At 41.1% G+C, this 12,266-nt stretch overlaps 1 protein-coding gene across 3 annotated transcripts in view; it reads right to left on the bottom strand.

Moving 5' to 3' along the window:
* The window catches only part of vps50 (VPS50 EARP/GARPII complex subunit), a 421,495-nt gene that overhangs the window by 305,937 nt on the left and 103,292 nt on the right, over positions 1 to 12,266 (bottom strand). For all 3 annotated transcript variants that reach the window (XM_061983218.1, XM_061983220.1, XM_061983219.1), the window contains exons 6-7: positions 8,496 to 8,566; positions 3,450 to 3,567 (exon numbers count right to left, since the gene is read on the bottom strand). In XM_061983218.1, coding sequence (XP_061839202.1) covers positions 3,450 to 3,567; positions 8,496 to 8,566 — 189 coding nt within the window. The remainder of the gene's footprint in view (positions 1 to 3,449; positions 3,568 to 8,495; positions 8,567 to 12,266) is intronic.

The raw sequence follows: 12,266 nt of genomic DNA, 5'->3' as shown, positions 1-12,266 counted from the left end.
CTCGCAACTACGGTAAACAGCCGCCATCTTTTTTCCCCGTAGAAGAGGAAGTGCTTCTTCTTCTACGGTAAGCAACCGCCAAGGTAAGCACCCGCCCCCATAGAAGAAGAAGCGCGCGGGTATTACGTTTCATTTCCTTTGTGTGTTTACATCTGTAAAGACCACAAAATGGCTCCTACTAAGCGACACACTATGGTTCTAGCTTGCCATGCTAATGGCCAGAAACTTCCACCCATGGTGATATTCAAAAGGAAGACCTTGCCAAAAGAGACCTTTCCAGCCGGCGTCATCATAAAAGCTAACTCGAAGGGATGGATGGATGAAGAAAAGATGAGCGAGTGGTTAAGGGAAGTTTACGCGAAGAGGCCGGGTGGCTTTTTTCACGCAGCTCCGTCCATGTTGATATACGACTCCATGCGCGCCCACATCACAGATGGTGTCAAAAAACAAGTGAAGCACACAAATACAACACTCGCCGTCATTCCGGGTGGATTAACCAAAGAACTCCAACCGCTCGATATTGGTGTCAACAAGGCATTTAAAGCATGACTGCGAACGGCGTGGGAACAATGGATGACCGAAGGCGAACACACATTCACTAAGACAGGGAGACAGCGCCGGACGACATACGCCAACATCTGCCAGTGGATCGTAAATGCCTGGGCGGATATTTCGGTCTCAACTGTGGTCCGAGCTTTCCGGAAGGCAGGATTCACGGAACTGCTGGAAAAACAACAGCGACACTGACTCTGATGACTTCGACGAGACGGAGCCGGCCATTTTGGATCCCGTAATTCGCCCAACTTTTCAATTCGGACACCGTAGGAGAAGAATTCGAGGGATTTATGAATGAAGAATAACTTCAGAAAGTGAGTGTTATGTTTATTTTGTGTGTTGTGACATTAACGTTCGAGCAACATTAAGTTATTGCTATTGCTCTGCACTATTTTGAATTTTACTATGTTTGTGATTGCACATTTGCACATTACCGTACATTTTGGGAGTGAACAGAGTTGTTAGAAGGCTGGTTTTTAATATATTATTAAAGTTTAACTGACCTATCTGACTGTTTTTTTGACATTCCCTTTAGCGCAGTTAGATGCGGCTTATAACACGGGGCGGCTTATAGGTGGACAAAGTTTTGAAATATGCCGTTCATTGAAGGCGCGGCTTATAACACGGGGCGGCTTATGGTGCGGAAAATACGGTATTCATCCCTGAACACCATGGAGTTCATGTAGGCTTAATGATGCACTTACATTATTATATCAACTATCAGAGACAGAAACTCTTCATTTAACATAATGTCCTCTTTTGCTGCTTCAACAGCTCAATCAACACAGAAAAAGGTCAAGTGACATAACAGACAGACAGGGCTTTGCTGTCCGTAACACACGCACACACACACACACACCGCAAAATGAGCTAACGTTACGCTAAAAGCGAATTAGGCTTAACAACAACAACTAACAACTGGGATTTATATAGCGCTTTTCTAAGTACTGTATTTTCCGCACTATTAGCCGCACCTAAAAACCACAAATTTACTCAAAAGCTGACAGTGCGGCTTATAACCCGGTGCGCTTTATATATGGATTAATATTAAGATTCATTTTCATAAAGTTTCGGTCTCGCAACTACGGTAAACAGCCGCCATCTTTTTTCCCCGTAGAAGAGGAAGTGCTTCTTCTTCTACGCAAGCAACCGCCAAGGTAAGCACCCGCCCTCATAGAACAGGAAGCGCTTCTTCTTCTACAGTAAGCAACCACCCGCCGGCGTAGAAGAAGAAGAAGCGCGCGGATATTACGTTTCATTTCCTTTGTGTGTTTACATCTGTAAAGACCACAAAATGGCTCCTACTAAGCGACAGGTTTCCGGTTCATGAAAAGACGCAATCTCTCCATCCGCACACGGACTACTATTTCACAGCAACTGCCTAAAGACTTTCAAGAAAAGCTGGCTACTTTCCGTGCATATTGTAAAAACAAGATAGCTGAAAAAAAGATCCGGCCAGAGAACATTATCAACATGGACGAGGTTCCACTGACTTTTGATATTCCTGTGAACCGCACTGTGGATACAACGGGAGCACGTACGGTGAATATTCGCACCACAGGGAATGAGAAGTCATCCTTCACTGTGGTTCTAGCTTGCCATGCTAATGGCCAGAAACTTCCACCCATGGTGATATTCAAAAGGAAGACCTTGCCAAAAGAGACCTTTCCAGCCGGCGTCATCATAAAAGCTAACTCGAAGGGATGGATGGATGAAGAAAAGATGAGCGAGTGGTTAAGGTAAGTTTAAGTTTACGCGAAGAGGCCGGGTGGCTTTTTTCACGCAGCTTCGTCCATGTTGATATACGATTCCATGCGCGCCCACATCACGCTGGTTTTAATATATTATTAAAGTTTGACTGACCTATTTGACTTTTTTTGACATTCCTTTAGCGCAGTTAGATGCGGCTTACAACACGGGGCGGCTTATAGGTGGACAAAGTTTTGAAATATGCCGTTCATTGAAGGCGCGGCTTATAACCCAGGGCGCCTTATGGTGCGGAAAATACGGTAAATGTTATATTTTTACCAACATGTGATAGCAGGGACCCTGCCATTCAAAACTAGGCTGCTCCATAACTAATGATTAATGTAACTATAGCTGAAAAAAATAGTACAATAGCCATAGGAGAGACTATTCATCCCTGAACACCATGGAGTTCATGTAGGCTTAATGATGCACTTACATTATTATATCAACTATCAGAGACAGAAACTCATCATTTAACATAATGTCCTTTTTTGCTGCTTCAACAGAGCTCAATCAACACAGAAAAAGGTAAAGTGAAATAACAGACAGACAGGGCTTTGCTGTCCGTAACACACGCACACCGCAAAATGAGCTAACGTTACGCTAAAAGCGAATTAGCCTTCACCTCAAGCTAGGACTGCGAGCGAGCTGAGCTGCAGTTTATATTTCTAGAAGGTCAACGGGCTCATAGTGATGTTACTAGTAGTTGACTGGGAGGTGTTTATTATCATTTGGGGAGAGTCCGCTGCCTGATGATTACCTGCTAAACGCTAAGCACTGACTACATGCGCTCTGAATACGCACTGCTGATTGGCTGTTACCGCTCTGTTTGTAACCAATCAGATGGCTGTGTGGGTGGGACAATGCTGGGTGCTGTGTAGAGGACTGACAGAGAAGATGCAGAAAGCGGAGCAGCCTGTTAAGACTTTAGCTTCATATGTTCGTGTGGAAACTCGTTCGGTACACCTCCGAACCGAACCGAAACCCCCGTACCGAAACGGTTCAATACAAATACACGTACCGTTACACCCCTAGTTTTGCATATTGAGTATTTAATGCTGGCTTCCAAGTAGCAAAAGGGAGGAATGCTGCACATAAACTGCGTGCAGATGCTGGTATTGTGTAACGACAGTCAACATATTTACCAGCGTCTTGATGGTCCGAAGAGACTTGAGCAGGCCGGTTAGGAGTTGACGTCGTCTCTGATTGGCTAATAAGCCCAAGCTTGCTTCAGTGAATCCCTCTTTCGACACACTCAGTTGTCTAAGCAGAGGAAAGAGACAGCGGTGCTCTGATTAATAGTCTATCATACAGACGATAGAACAAGGACAACATTTGGTACAGACTGAAAACAATATGTTGTATTATCTGTAAATTACTTTAACATAGAGTTGAAGAATGCACGTTTTCAGATGATATAATGTTACTGTTGAACGTACACTTTTAACATGATCTTAGCAACACGGTGGAGGAGTGAAGTCAATCTAAAAACACCTGACAACATACAGAGGACGACCACACGAGTGCAATCAAAATAGCAAAACCGATGAGGAGCACATCCCAGATCCATACCTGCCAACTTTTGAAATCAGAAAAACCTAGTAGCCAGGGTCCAGGGGCCGCAGGCCCCGGTAGGTCCAGGACAAAGTCCTGGTGGGGGGTTCAGCCCCCCGACGCAAAATGATTGATTGCATTCAGACAGGTTAAAATGTTGCTAAAAGCATCACTTTTCTATCAGTCACAGTGACTTTTCAAAACAAAAATATTACAGCAAAAATCATATGGGTTGATTGACATGTTTATTCTGTAAGCTAACTTCAATAGTTTGAAAGTATTTTGACAGTTAATGCCAGTTATCCTGTCAACCTTTCACAAGACTTCAATTTGTTCATTGAAAGTATAAACAGTATAAACACTTTTTACAGTAAACAAATGGTAAAACAGTACTAAACAATTCCATTAAAAAAAAAAATTGGTGTCATTATTAACTTTCTGTCCAAGCTTGTATAATCTACTGCCTTGTTCAATTGTAAAAAATATTCTGTGCCTAAAATTCACATTTCTATCACAATTATCATACTGTAAACATGGTAAGCTAACTTCATTAAAATTAATAGTCCTGTCAATAGCATGGAATTACAATTCAAATGTAATTTTTTTGTAAGCCTTTCAAAAGAATTCAAAATATGAAAAATTAATGAAAATTAATTTAAGCCATCAGACACTTGAAAAGTGGCACATCACATCTCTAATGTAATCATTTGAACTTTTCAACAGAAATAGCACTGCAAAAATATTAAGGACATACTTCTGTATTTTGGTAGTTATGCTGTCAACATTTAACAAGATTTCTTCAACTTGGACTTGAAAGCATAAATAGTATAAACACTTTTAACAGTATAACAGTACTAAACAATTCCAATAGATAACATTGGTGTCATTACCTTTTTGTGGCTAAAATCCAAATTTAGCAACGGCATTAGACTTGTGTTTTTTTGTCCCAACGTGGTCTTTTACATGGCTAATTCCTCCGTGTCCGATCGAAAAATCTTGTCTGCACAAGGTGCAATTCGCGTAGTTTTCACCCTTTTTGGAACGGATAATTATTCCCGGATAGGCTTTTGAATATTCTTCACGGAATGACTGCAGTTTTCTTTTCGGTTTAAGACTCGTTTGCGATTTTTCTCCGGCTGATTCCATGATCGTTCGCTCGTTTGGAAACAATGGCAACTGGTGCCTCGTGCTTGGCAGCGGTGCTATAAATAGCTTCGTGCATGGCATTCGGAATGGCTCGATAGGAAGTTACGGGAAGCAGTGTCGATTGTCATTGTTGTTACGCGATTTCGTGAATAAAACTTAAAAAAAAAAAAAATGCTAATTAATGAAAAAACATATTTTTTATCACTGCAACCGTAACCCGGAATAGGTTGATGAAAACCGTACTAATTACGGGAAAACCGGAGTAGTTGGCAGGTATGCAGATCTCACAGGTCAAAAGTACCAACTCTATTTTTGGATGTGCACGCTGCAGTGAGATAAATCTGTTGTGAAATAAAAGAATTATGTAGGACACATATTTGCATATCTGACAGAATGTTGGCCCTGGACTACATGCTATGTCTTGTTTATTATCTCAAAGCCAAAGATCTTGGATTACAAAGCTCATTCTGAGAGTTAATTGCAGAGTGAGTACAATTTCCTTTTGTTATGAGAACATTGTATAATTAGTATTTATGTTCATGATTTATAAACATAGCTATTTGTTTATTGACCATCTGATGATGAACTATATATCCCCCTGAAAACCAGCGTCCTCTGCAGTGGAATGTTTTTCTTTTTTTCTGACAAAAAAAATCATTACAGCCCTGTTATGCAAAACACAAATGTCCACTGCAGAGGACGCTGGTTCCCAGGAGGATATCAAATCAAATCAACTTTATTTATAAAGCACATTTAAAATTTACCACAGGGGTAGCCAAAGTGCTGTACAATGGACAGGTTAAAAGATAAAACGAGTACCGAGCAAACACAACACAACACAAACAGAACACGATAAAAAATAAATAAATAAAATAGAATAAATAAAAACATAAAAACATAAAAACAGGTTCACAGCAGGTGTATTATGGGGTGCCATTGCAGGATGGATATCACTCAGTGTTAAAAGCCATGGAATAAAAGTATGTTTTTAAGAGAGATTTAAAAACAGGAAGAGAGGAGGCTTGTCTAACACTCAGAGGTAGGTCGTTCCAGAGCTTGGGAGCAGCAATGGCGAAAGCTCTGTCACCTCTAAGCTTCAGCCTTGTGTCAGGGACCGTCAACAGCAGCTAATCGGCTGATCTTAAAGATCGGGTGGGGCAGTAAGGCTGAAGGAGGTCGGAGAGATAGGTTGGCGCGAGGTTGTTTAGACATTTAAAAACAAATAAAAGGAGTTTAAAATTGATTCGATAACGCACAGGGAGCCAGTATAGCATATTAATTACTACATACTATAGTTTCCGGACCATAGGTTGCACTGCCGATGAATTTTCAGGACTTATGCCGATCCCAAATACAGATCAGCAGGTACCAGAAGGTAAAAAAATGTTCCTTTTGCATTATATTGCGAAACAAAACGGCAGATAATATGTCATACCTTATACACACACCATAATAATACTCCTATGTTGAAGCACAGTACAATCCATCAAGCGGTGTGGCTTCATAGCTTACCGAAGTCCTACTAAAACATTTTGATGGATTTTTGAGCGCCGTGTGTAATAGACTTATACAAACTTTATTGATATCCACAAGGGAAAATGTTCCACACAGTAGCGCAGTTACAAAGGATGAAAATATATATATATATATATATATATATATATATATATATATATATATATATATATATATATATATATATATATATATATATATTCTATCTTTTCAATGGAACATTTAAAATTTTGGTGTTTACTTGAGTCATATTGCAGTCTACACGTACCGTATTTTCCGCACTATAAGGCGCACCTAAAAACCACACATTTTCTCAAAAGCTGACAGTGCGCCTTATAACCCGGTGCGCTTTATATATGGATTAATATTACGATTCATTTTCATAAAGTTTCGATCTCGCAACTACGGTAAACAGCCGCCATCTTTTTTCCCGGTAGAACAGGAAGCGCTTCTTCTTCTACGCAAGCAACCGCCAAGGTAAGCACCCGCCCCCATAGAACAGGAAGCGCTTCTTCTTCTACTGTAAGCAACCACCCGCCCGCGTAGAAGAAGAAAAAGCGCGCGGATATTACCGTACGTTTCATTTCCTTTGTGTGTTTACATCTGTAAAGACCACAAAATGGCTCCTACTAAGCGACCGGGATCCGGTTCATGAAAAGACGCAATCTCTCCATCCGCACACGGATTACTATTTCACAGCAACTGATATTCCTGTGAACCGCACTGTGGATACAACGGGAGCACGTACGGTGAATATTCGCAACCACAGGGAATGAGAAGTCATCCTTCACTGTGGTTCTAGCTTGCCATGCTAATGGCCAGAAACTTCCACCCATGGTGATATTCAAAAGGAAGACCTTGCCAAAAGAGACCTTTCCAGCCGGCGTCATCATAAAAGCTAACTCGAAGGGATGGATGAAGAAAAGATGAGCGAGTGGTTAAGGTAAGTTTAAGTTTACGCGAAGAGGCCGGGTGGCTTTTTTCACGCAGCTCCGTCCATGTTGATATACGACTCCATGCGCGCCCACATCACGCTGGTTTTAATATATTATTAAAGTTTGACTGACCTATTTGACTGTTTTTTTGACATTCCTTTAGCGCAGTTAGATGCGGCTTACAACACGGGGCGGCTTATAGGTGGACAAAGTTTTGAAATATGCCGTTCATTGAAGGCGCGGCTTATAACCCAGGGCGCCTTATGGTGCGGAAAATACGGTATCTCTTATGTGTGATTGCCATCTACCGGTCACACTTATCATTACATTATGTACCAAATAAAATTGCTTTGAGGTCGGTAAGCACAACCAAAATTATTCCGTACATTAGGCGCACCGGGTTATAAGGCGCACTGTCGAGTTTTGAGAAAATGAAAGGATTTTAAGTGCGCCTTATAGTCCACTCGGTCATCTACTAGTGAGATGGGTAGGTTGTGAGTTCAAACCCCGGGCCGAGTCATACCAAAGACTATAAAAATGGGAGCCATTACCTCCCTGCTTGGCACTCAGCATCAATGGTTGGAATTGGGGGTTAAATCACCAAAAATGATTCCCGGGCGCGGCCACCTCTGCTGCTCACTGCTCCCCTCACCTCCCAGGGCGTGATCAAGGGTGATGGGTCAAATGCAGAGGAGAAATTTCACCACACCTAGTTCGTGTGTGACAATCATTGGTATTTTAACTTAACTTTAACTTAAAAAACACGGTCCATACATAATATATTGACAGTGGAACAAAACAATGTGTTGTTTTTTTTTACTATAAGAATCATAATGAAAATATATGATTGTGAGTAAACTGCTGTTTTTATTTATTTTGTTCATGTTTATTTTTGTTGTGTGTTATGAAATAAAATATATACATATATATATATATATATATATATATATATATATATATATATATACATTTGATATTGAGCTAAAGGAAATAATATTACAAATTGTTTTTTTTGTTTTTTTAAACAGAGCACTTCATTACCTTCTTGCATTTGTGCAAATGACAGCTGCCAGCTGCAGGTTGGTCTGCAACGCAGTCACTCTCTCCAGCTCCTGAACACATCAAACAGGTCATTTGAAAGTTGTCCTGTTTAGAAAGAGCCTAGGGGGTAAAAGACAGATTTCTCGGATGCAGTCAACTATCAAGCAAATGGCTTCCTCGACAGCACACGCATAAGCACATTATGGAGGGTAGGTGGACCCTGCTTTGACTATGCTGATATATTACATTTACCAAACAGACCATTGCTAAAAACAGCATTTCCCTCTGAGATTGGGATTATTATGCAACAACAAGGACCTTGGGAAAGAACAAAGGGAGGACTTGTACAGAAGCTATATCCTCTATGATAGAAGTGTCAATCAAACTCATCATTTTATGTGGCCCGCAAACACCTGGAAATATGTGTCAATAAAGTACTTCATATTTTCTCACTACATGTAATGGATTTTTTTCTCATTTTGACAGAAAAAATATATGTACTGCTTGAAATTGCATTCCTTTTGAACTTTAATAGTATCCAATATTGCAACAAATATTACAGTATATTATCATACTTCCCAAACATGTTTTTGTCTAAATAAAAATACTTTACAGCAAACTACCCATCAAATTAATACAAATGACAATACATTTTACGTTGTTCTTTACAGCATATTACTGTAAATTGAAAAAAACTACTACTGTTTTTTTCCTCTGGATTTCATTATTAATTATATAAATTGTTTTTTAGTTGACTGTCGTGGGATCACACTCCTCAGCCTTCCCGGTAAGGTCTATTCAGGTGTACTGGAGAGGAGGCTACGCCGCATAGTCGAACCTCGGATTCAGGAGGAACAGTGTGGTTTTCGTCCTGGTCGTGGAACTGTGGACCAGCTCTATACTCTGGGCAGGGTCCTTGAGGGTGCATGGGAGTTTGCCCAACCAGTCTACATGTGTTTTGTGGACTTGGAGAAGGCATTCGACCGTGTCCCTCGGGAAGTCCTGTGGGGAGTGCTCAGAGAGTATGGGGTAACGGACTGTCTTATTGTGGCAGTTCGCTCCCTGTATAATCAGTGTCAGAGCTTGGTCCGCATTGCCGGCAGTAAGTCGGACACGTTTCCAGTGAGGGTTGGACTCCGCCAAGGCTGCCCTTTGTCACCGATTCTGTTCATAACCTTTATGGACAGAATTTCTAGGCGCAGTCAGGGCGTTGAGGGGATCTGGTTTGGTGGCTGCAGGATTAGGTCACTGCTATTTGCAGATGATGTGGTCCTGATGGCTTCCTCCGGCCAAGATCTTCAGCTCTCACTGGATCGGTTCACAGCCGAGTGTGAAGCGACTGGGATGGGAATCAGCACCTCCAAGTCCGAGTCCATGGTTCTCTCCCGGAAAAGGGTGGAGTGCCATCTCCGGGTTGGGGAGGAGATCTTGCCCCAAGTGGAGGAGTTCAAGTACCTCGGAGTCTTGTTCACGAGTGGGGGAAGAGTGGATCGTGAGATCGACAGGCGGATCGGTGCGGCATCTTCAGTAATGCGGACGCTGTATCGATCCGTTGTGGTGAAGAAGGAGCTGAGCCGGAAGGCAAAGCTCTCGATTTACCGGTCGATCTGCGTTCCCATCCTCACCTATGGTCATGAGCTTTGGGTCATGACCGAAAGGACGAGATCACGGGTACAAGCGGCCGAAATGAGTTTCCTCCGCCGAGTGGCGGGGCTCTCCCTTAGAGATAGGGTGAGAAGCTCTGTCATTCGGGGGGAGCTCAAAGTAAAGCCGCTGCTCCTCCACATGGAGAGGAGCCAGATGAGGTGGTTCGGGCATCTGGTCAGGATGCCACCCGAACGCCTCCCTAGGAAGGTGTTTCGGGCACGTCCGACCGGTAGGAGGCCACGGGGAAGACCCAGGACACGTTGGGAAGACTATGTCTCCCGGCTGGCCTGGGAACGCCTCGGGGTCCCCCGGGAGGAGCTGGATGAAGTGGCTGGGGAGAGGGAAGTCTGGGCTTCCCTGCTTAGGCTGCTGCCCCCGCGACCCGACCTCGGATAAGCGGAAGAAGATGGATGGATGGATGGATGGATGGATGGATGGATGGATGGATGGATGGATGGCCATGTAAATGCGTGTTTGTTTTCATCGTCTCTTGCTTCCAAACAGCGTGCAAAGAGGGTCCAGCACCTGTGGTTATTCAATAGCAGAATTAAAGCGCGTAACTCCTCTTGTCAGTCATCCACAAACCCTGTCTCTGTGATTGGCCACAAGGTAACAATACATTGGGAGAACAAAAAGATGATTGCAAAGCCAAACGTCGCTGTGTCGGAAAATGTTGGTTTCAAACGCGTGTGCAACATGGTTGAACGAGCCAGGATGCCAAACTTGTTGGAAAGTGATGGCAATAGAAAAAACAACAACAACAAAAAACACCCGAGTTTGAGTTTTGGGGAAAAACGACAGTTACAAATGTTTAATATTCACTTGAGTGCAATATTTGCTAACAGAGATTGGGAATCCATATTATTATTATTATTGTTTGCTTACAAATTTAGGATAATTAATGGTTTTTGACCTTGGTAAAAAATAATCATAAGGAAAAAAAGAAATTGTGTTTGAAAGGGTTAATTGCATTATTTTTATTACATGATTACATTAGCTCTTAATTTGGTTTCAAAAACAATAATGACAACAATATCGTTTATCTGCAATAATTTGTGGGACAATTAATCCTCCATCAAAATTGATGATCAGCCGAGGCCTAACGTCACATTCTTTTTTTTTCTCGACTTTCATTATTTTATTTCTATCGCAACAGATTATACTATTATAAATCAAACAAATTAGCATCTCCAATACAATATCTTTATCTACAAAAAACAATCCAATCCACTTTATTTGTATAGCACATTTAAACAACTAAAATGTTTACAAAGTACTGCACAACAGTATTAAAAACAATATTCAAATATTATCCTTAGCTCCACCAATGACTGAATTAAAAACAAAAAATAAATAAATATAAAAACAACATAAAAACAATATAAAAATAAATATGATTTAAAAGTATTTTAAAGGGTAAAACTGGGAAATTTGGGGATTTTCGGAAATTTGGGAATTTTAGGAAAAGCGAGAATTTTGGGAAAAATGTTAAAAGACTTGAATGTTCTGAATGAGTTGAAATGGTTGGTGTTGGAATTTTTCACATCGGTCGAGAAATGTTGAAGAAGTAACATTTTTCATTGAGAAATGGTATTAAGGAATTCCAGGAATTTCGGGGGAAACGGGAATTTTTCCATTTTGAAAAACAACTTTGTTTTTAGTCCTGATTAAGAGGAATGTTTTGACGGTGGAATGGTTGAAAAATGTGGAAAGTGTAGTCACCAGAAAACAGGGTCAAAAAGGGTTTGAAAAAAGGGAATTCTGGGAATTCCTGGAATTTTTTTTTAATTGGAAACATGATTGTCCATGATGAGTAAAATATGTTGAAGGTAAAATGGTTTGAATTGGTTGAAAACTTTGGAAATGGTGGAAGTTTGAAAAATGGACAATTCATTTTGAATGGGAAAAATGTCCCCGGAACCCCTGGAATTCTGGGAAATGTAGGAATTTTTAGAAATTTGGGAATTTTAGGAAAAGCGGTAATTTTGGGGAAAATGTTAAAAGACTTGAATGTTCTGAATGAGTTGAAATGGTTGGTGTTGGAATTTTTCACATCGGTCGAGAAATGTTGAAGTAGTAACTTTTTTAATTGAGAAATGGTATTAAGGAATTCCAGGAATTTCG

Source organism: Nerophis lumbriciformis, linkage group LG21 (assembly GCF_033978685.3).
Source record: "Nerophis lumbriciformis linkage group LG21, RoL_Nlum_v2.1, whole genome shotgun sequence".
In the NCBI taxonomy this organism is placed as follows: domain Eukaryota; kingdom Metazoa; phylum Chordata; class Actinopteri; order Syngnathiformes; family Syngnathidae; genus Nerophis; species Nerophis lumbriciformis.
The sequence above is the reverse complement of the archived record's forward strand: the minus strand, read 5'-3'. Positions and strand labels throughout refer to the sequence as shown.